We start from the raw sequence: 6980 nt of genomic DNA, 5'->3' as shown, positions 1-6980 counted from the left end.
CCATCCCTGTCCTGGGATTGCAGAGGTGCTTGTGAGAGAGTAATGCGATCCAGCTGCCACCACAAAATCTGAGTCCTCCAGCAGACAGGTCCCAGTTCTCCTGTCCCAGGAATTTTCAGGACTTCTCCAGTTATTCAGCAACAGCACTTTAAATTCAGTCTTTGCCTTAAACCAACTCAGCTTTCCAACAATAGACATGGGAAAGGTAGGGACCACTACAGAACTTGAAAACCTTGGCTCCTTAGTTGAATTCCTTGATGGGTTTATGGCTCTCAGAAAGACAGCAGGTTTATTGCTGTCAGACACTTTCAATTTTGCCATTATACTTTGAAGTCAGTGACAAAATTCCCAATCATTTTTTTAGGAGCAGATTTGGGCTAGACATTATGATGTTGTTCTGTTCAGTTTTCAGAAATACACAAAACCAATTACCAAACAAGAAGGTGAAGCTGACGCCTGGCTTTATTGGGGGTTATTCCATTGGGAGGATTAGTGTAAGAGAGGCAAACGGTCATGCCTCTTACCTTCATCTCCCAGCAGAAGCAGGAACCTGAGCCGAAGCGTTAGCTGTGGCGCACTGAATAAAATTGCTTGTGGGTGCCCCTCTAAGGCTGGGAGGTCTGATTTGGGGGGAAGCAGAGGCGTGGGCAGCCCCATGACTGTGTAGCTGTGTTTTGGTCCAGAACGATGATTGCACCCCTGCAGCCATCCCGGCTGGTATCCAGTGGGGTTGCAATGCTGGAACCGCACCAGGGAATCAGGGATCAGGGTGGGATCCATTTTATTTCCGTACACATTTTGTACCTTTCCTATGAATACTACTCAGATGTCAAGAACTCAGATATGTTCACACTCCATAGGATTTTGCTGTTTTACTCCAACAGGGTACAGATGGCTGGTGAAAATCCTTTTAGACTGAGTAGGACCTTACACTTTAGGTCCGTATTTTTAAATGTGTGATTAAAACAACACTTTTTTTTTTTCTTCTTAAAATATTACCCAAAGAGCCACTTTAGCTGAAGCTACGCTTTATAGTGAGATTCATTTACACATCACATCACTACACAGTGTGAGTGAGGCAACTAGGATCTGGGCCATAGTCATTTCGAACCAGAGTTTACAGTGTCTCTGATCTCACTACAAAATACTCAGTTAAAAATAGCCTAGCTGACATTGTAAGACCTACAGAGGCTCTGATCTAGCAAAGCACTCACATCTCTGCTTAACTGTGAGGTTCTGATTACTCCTTTTTAAGACCATAAATCTTCCACCAACTTCAAAGAATGTCCCATGCCAAAGTTCTTCCTTGTACCAGGGCCAAAACTGTTAATGGTAAAAGTAGAATGTAGCGGATTTCAAATTTGTGAAGAATTTAAATGCTTTTAACTTCTACCATGTTAAAGAATTTATGTGAATTAATTCCTTAAGTTATTCTACAGCAATTAAATTAATAATGGATCTGCTTTTCATTATGATGAGTAATCAGGCATAAACATCTTCTATATCAAAGCTTATCTTTTAAAAAGGATAAATTAGCTATAACACACTTAACTACTTCCAGAACATGAAATGAACACGTATTGTTCCATTAGTTAATTTTGGATCACTAAATTATAGGCAGTTCAAAAGGAGTATAATCTCATAAAGATCTCTCTTTGTTCAGTCTGTGGTGATTTATTTCACAAGGTACAATAAATACTGTTTCTTGTGGAGCTAAATACTATTAGAGTTATAAAATGGTTTTTAGTTTATTTTATGCATCAGTATGAGTTATATACCACAAGGGTAAGAATAGTTTTACCTGGTATTTGCAGATGCAGTTTTGTACTTCTGCATATCTTGTAGGCTATTGGGATGTTTGATTAAGACTGCCAAAAGCTCCGCAATAAAACAATACATGCAATAGAACAATAAAACAACATCTGATATGTAACCTTTTGTCCATGAAAACATGGATGTGTATGTACTAGTAATGTGTATGTATGTGCATGTACTCCCACTCCCAGGGAGGTGGTGGAGTCGCCATCCCTGGAGGTATTTAAGAAACGCGTAGACATGGCACTTCAGGGCATGCTCTAGTGCCCGAGATTGTTGGTTTACGTCTGTTTGTGGGTGGGTGTGGTGTGTGGTTGTGGGTGTTTGTTTTGTGTGGGTTTTGGTTTTTGGTTTGGTTTTTTTTGTGTGTTTTTTTTGTTTGGTTGGTTGGTTGGGGTTTTTTTGTGGTTGGACTTGATCTCAAAGGTCCCTTCCAACCAAGAAGATTCTGTGATTCTGTGAAATTAATCCAGACCAGGGCATAGGTCCATCATCATCTCTCCTGTGGAATTAGCAAGCACACCTCCTGATGTGGTTTTGGCCAGCTAGCACCCTTCAAGCAATGCCTGGACATATTTGGGGTTAGGATCAGCCATCGTTCATTCCCAAAGGTAGCTGTGATTTGGCCATCCTGTCCATGGGGATAAAAGGGAGTTCAGCTGCAGCGTGCCACAGAAATTGTCCCAGAGACCAGAGAATAGCCTTGATCTGTTTTATGTAGTAGTATAGATGTAGTTCTGAGGTATAGAAAATAAATTGGGGTTTAAAAACATAGAATTAGATTCTACCTACTGCTTAATGTAGTCCTTGTTTACTCAGGCACTTAGAGCTTTTAACAGTGTATAGCATAGCCTCCTAAATTTAATTTGCAGTGCAAAAGTACAGTGGGTAACTATGCAAATAACTTCAGTGACTGCAAAGCAAACTTCTTAGCATTTTCAGTGGGTGTCTCCAAGGCTTCTGTGTTCTCAGAGAAGAAACATCACCAGCAGAACCAGCAGTACCTTATCCTACTTAAGGATCTTTAGTCCAAGTTGGGTCACACCTAGTGTCAAGAAGTGTCCGCCTCTTGAAGAAAGAGGCGCTTTACTAAGTTAGCAGAGGTAGCATGTCTAAAAGAAAAAAGATAAGGCAGACCATTGCTGGGGGCAGGGCTGGGACATTTTCATGGGAACTCAGAGAGACACTTGGGCAGTTGTGTGACACACAGAAGGAGAGACCACAGACGCTCGCAGTCATTACTTCAAGGGCCTGATGCTGTCCCTCTGGCTGATGCTGACCTGTTTACTCTCTCTATCACCATGGAAATCAGTGGGATTTGTTTCTCAAAGCCTCTAACTGTGAGTTGGAGATAATTGTATTGAACTGGGACCACAGGATGAGGCTGAAAGCAAGGTCAGGATGAGAGGGACTGCACTGGGAACATAATTCTTTATGGATGTTTTCTTCTTTGTGGGAGGAGAGCTCGCCACCTTTCCTTATGGTGCCTGAGTATCTGCAGTGAGAGGTTGACCATGGATGGATGGATAGAAAGATTGCATGTGGATGATTATATACAGAAAATGAGCTTCATTTTCTACCTGCTTGCACCTTGCATTATCTATTTTGTTTCAAAACAAAGGCAACGGATTATGACATATAATTCAGCTACAGCACGTCAGCTTTTTACAAGCAATTCCCCATCTTTTCTCACACTTCCAGACTGCACCTGGGGACTAAATATGTCAGTTTAAAGAAAAGCAGCCTAGCATACCCTCTGATCTGCTCATCCTGTGCTACTGGGACCTTTGCCAGCACCCGAGCTTCCAGGTTCAAACACAAAGTGGGTGGAGGCAAAGCTTGTTCAAAGATGGGATCTCTTCCCCATTGGCATTTTCTGCCCTTAGATGGTCCCCTTGCATTAGCTGAGCTGCCAGGGCTGCCTGTTCCCTCAGGATTTTGCTTGTAAGTGTCAGAAGCTGCAACACTTAACTGAAACATGCCTGCCATTGAGATCCCCATGGCAGCATTAGAGCAAGACACATTTTGATCTTTGAAACCATTTGATCTTTTTCTTAAATATGCAGTAAGAAAGCAGGTCTGGCAGATTTTCTCATTCTGGGTACCTCTGCCAAGGCACTATGGAGTAAGTGACTAATGATGGTGGATTTGTCATCCATCATAGCGTTGAGCAGCCTTGCTCATCTAGGCTGGGGAGCTGAAGTCTTGAGAGGAACTTTTGTTCCTTGACTAGGTTTTATCTAGAAGTCAAATTTGGATTCCAATATGCCTGTCCCATATAAAGTACATTTTTGATTGTGCCGTTCCTCAGTTAAACAACTCATGGTGGGGAAAGGTCAATTTTACTTCATTGATGGGTAGGATTTCTTCTAATCCCTGCATTTTGGAAAATAGAGATATAAAGATAGTTGTTAGCTCATGCTTTAAGAATTGCAGTTTAGGAGTAATAATTTGGAACTCTTAAGAATTAGATTGTCTCAGGCGCACATTAAATCACGTTACCTGCTAGTAAATTAATCTTGCTTTTTTTTTTTTTTTTCCCTTGCAGTTCCAAAGGATACAATCTTAGATTGTCCTGGGCTTGAGCAGTAAGGTATAAATTTCATCACTGGCTGACTTCTCATCTCTTCATTGTGATGGAAAAATGGTCGCCTAAAGTAAAACACTTGTTATGCTGCTAAACCTGCCTTTGAATCCAAGATCTGTTGTGATTTTTAAAACACAAACCCCAAAATGTCAGAACCCGACCCTTCATCCGGATTTGTAGGAAACATGGAAAATGGAACTTTTCTGGAGCTGTATCCCACATCCCTTTCAACTTCAGTGGATTCATCACCTGGTCGTTTATCCAACGTCTATGTCTATGTTTCTATATTCCTTAGTCTCTTAGCTTTTCTCCTTTTGCTATTGATCATTGCACTTCAGAGGCTGAAAAACATAATTTCTTCCAGTTCCTCCTACCCAGAATATAATAGCGATGCTGGAAGTTCTTTCACTAATTTAGAGGTTTGTAGCATTTCTTCCCAGCGCTCTGCTCTCTCAAACCTTTCTTCGTGAAATGAAATGAAAGGAAACGCACGGGGAGTGGAAGAGCTTTGTCTTGTTTCTTGGGGAGGTAGTGCATGCAACATTTGCCTTAGAAGACTATTATGAAAAGGTGGCTTTTAAGGTTTCCTTAGTTGCTTTTTGGTTGGTTTTTTTTTCTTTCCTTTTCTAGTCTTCATTTCCACTTTTACTAATGTTCTTTTTCATTTTGGACAATGGATAAATGACACTTGATCATCGTTTCATGCCTGTAATAGCAATGCTGTCTCTTTCTCACACATACACAGTGTTCATTAAGAGTATTCCTGCCAAATGTAATATGGTTCTAACTGGATGTGTCATTTTTCTGCTCTAGTTGTGACCCTTTCCCTGGTTTTGTATCAGTAGTATGCTGACTAGTTTTCTTTTTCCTTTTCCTAAGGACTTCTGGAAGAAAGACCTATTGCAAAAGTATAAACACGGGCACAATTTAAAATTGTTGGCATTGTTTCTTTTTTAATTTTCACGTCTTTTTCAGTATTTATTGCTGTTTATAAAACACAACTTAAATCCATTTCCTGAAGAATGTTACTTCTGTTTATTTGTACTCCTAACTCATTCTGTATAAAGTCTCTGTATTTCAGTTTTTGAATCTCTTCAGTTAACTTAGTAAAGTGACTATAATAACGATGCTCATTGCTGAATGTGTGGAGGTATTTTGAGGACCCCATTGAATCTAATTTGCCTAATGAATTGTTCCTCCAGGGGGCAGCTTTTGCTGCTGAATCATAAATATTACATAACTCCTTTGCATCCTTCACCGATACTGTCAATTATTCTTACTAGATACCAGTACAAACCAGTGGTTTCTTTTACAAGATCTGCATGCAAAAACCATAGCTAGCAACTGAATAGCTCCTGTAGCTGTCCTTTAGGCACAAGATGTTTGTACTGGTAAGGACTTTCTGGGCCAGATTGTATCCTGTAATTTCACTGGGGTGAAATGCTGTAATGCTGGGGTGGAGAGGGGACTTGAGGATCTAAGTAATGGCCTGGCACACCTGTGCTCTGACACTCAGGAGGTGCAAGGTGTGCCTGCAGAAGGTAAAATCATAGAATAGAATTGTCTAGGTTGGAAGGAACCTTTAAGATCATCTAGTTCAACCATTAACCTAACACTGACAACCATGTCTCTAAGCACCACGTCTCTCCATCTTTTAAATACCTCCAGGGATGGTGACTCAACCACTTCCCTGGGCAGCCTGTTCCAATGTTTGATAACCCTTTCAGTGAAGAAATTTTTCCTAATATCCAAACATCTAAACCTCCCCTGAAGCAACTTGAGGCTCTTTCCTCTTGTCCTGTCACTTGTTACTTGGGAGAAAAGACTGACCCCCACCTTGCTACAACCTCCTTTCAGGTAGTTGTAAAGAGCAATAAGGTCTTTCCTCAGCCTCCTTTTCTCCAGGCTAAACAACCCTAGATCCCTCAGCTGCTTCTCATAAGACTTGTGCTCTAGACCCCTCACCAGGTTTGTTGCCCTTCTCTGAACATGCTCCAGCACCTCAATGTCTTTCTTGTAGTGAGGGGCCCAAAACTGAACAAAGTATTTGAGGTGGGACCTCAAGGTAGGAAGAGAACAGAAGGAAAAAGGCAGTTGCTCTGCCCCTTTTCCTCATCAACATAAGGAGAGGCCAGAGATGAGAGGGTGAGAAGTGGATGATCGTCTACAATCTCACTCTTCTTTGTGGCTGGGTTACGATTTTCCCCTGCCCGAAATGTGACCCGGCACTCAATTTCTGCATTGTGAACAGGATCCTGTGGTCAGCTGGGAATTAAATCAAGCCAAGCGATCAAAGAAATTATTCGAAATGCCAAGTGTAACCTGCTAGGACTGCAGCCCTATGCTTTGCTATGCCATTCCTCGCTGTCCTTACTGCACTGTGAGCACAGCCCGGTCCTGCCACTCCAGTCCATGCAAATTTTGCTCTCATGGCAGCATCCAAGTCACTGGAGAGACCTGAGGAAGGGTATGGAAATGTCACTGCTGTGACTAACTGCTCTCCCTGTGCACCATGCTACTGCCCTACAGGCCGAGGGGTTAGGGAGCTACAGAAGACCTCCCCACCAGATCTGTTACA

At 41.8% G+C, this 6980-nt stretch overlaps 1 protein-coding gene across 1 annotated transcript; it reads left to right on the top strand.

Annotated features, from left to right (window-relative positions):
• Positions 1-4548: 4548 nt before the first annotated feature.
• On the top strand, positions 4549-4872 carry SERTM1 (serine rich and transmembrane domain containing 1). The gene has a single exon (XM_074158076.1). The coding sequence runs from the start codon at positions 4549-4551 to the stop codon at positions 4870-4872; it is 324 nt and encodes a 107-aa protein (XP_074014177.1).
• The last annotated feature ends 2108 nt before the right edge of the window (positions 4873-6980 follow it).

Source organism: Numenius arquata, chromosome 1 (genome assembly GCF_964106895.1).
Source record: "Numenius arquata chromosome 1, bNumArq3.hap1.1, whole genome shotgun sequence".
Lineage (NCBI taxonomy): Eukaryota > Metazoa > Chordata > Aves > Charadriiformes > Scolopacidae > Numenius > Numenius arquata.
The sequence above is the reverse complement of the archived record's forward strand: the minus strand, read 5'-3'. Positions and strand labels throughout refer to the sequence as shown.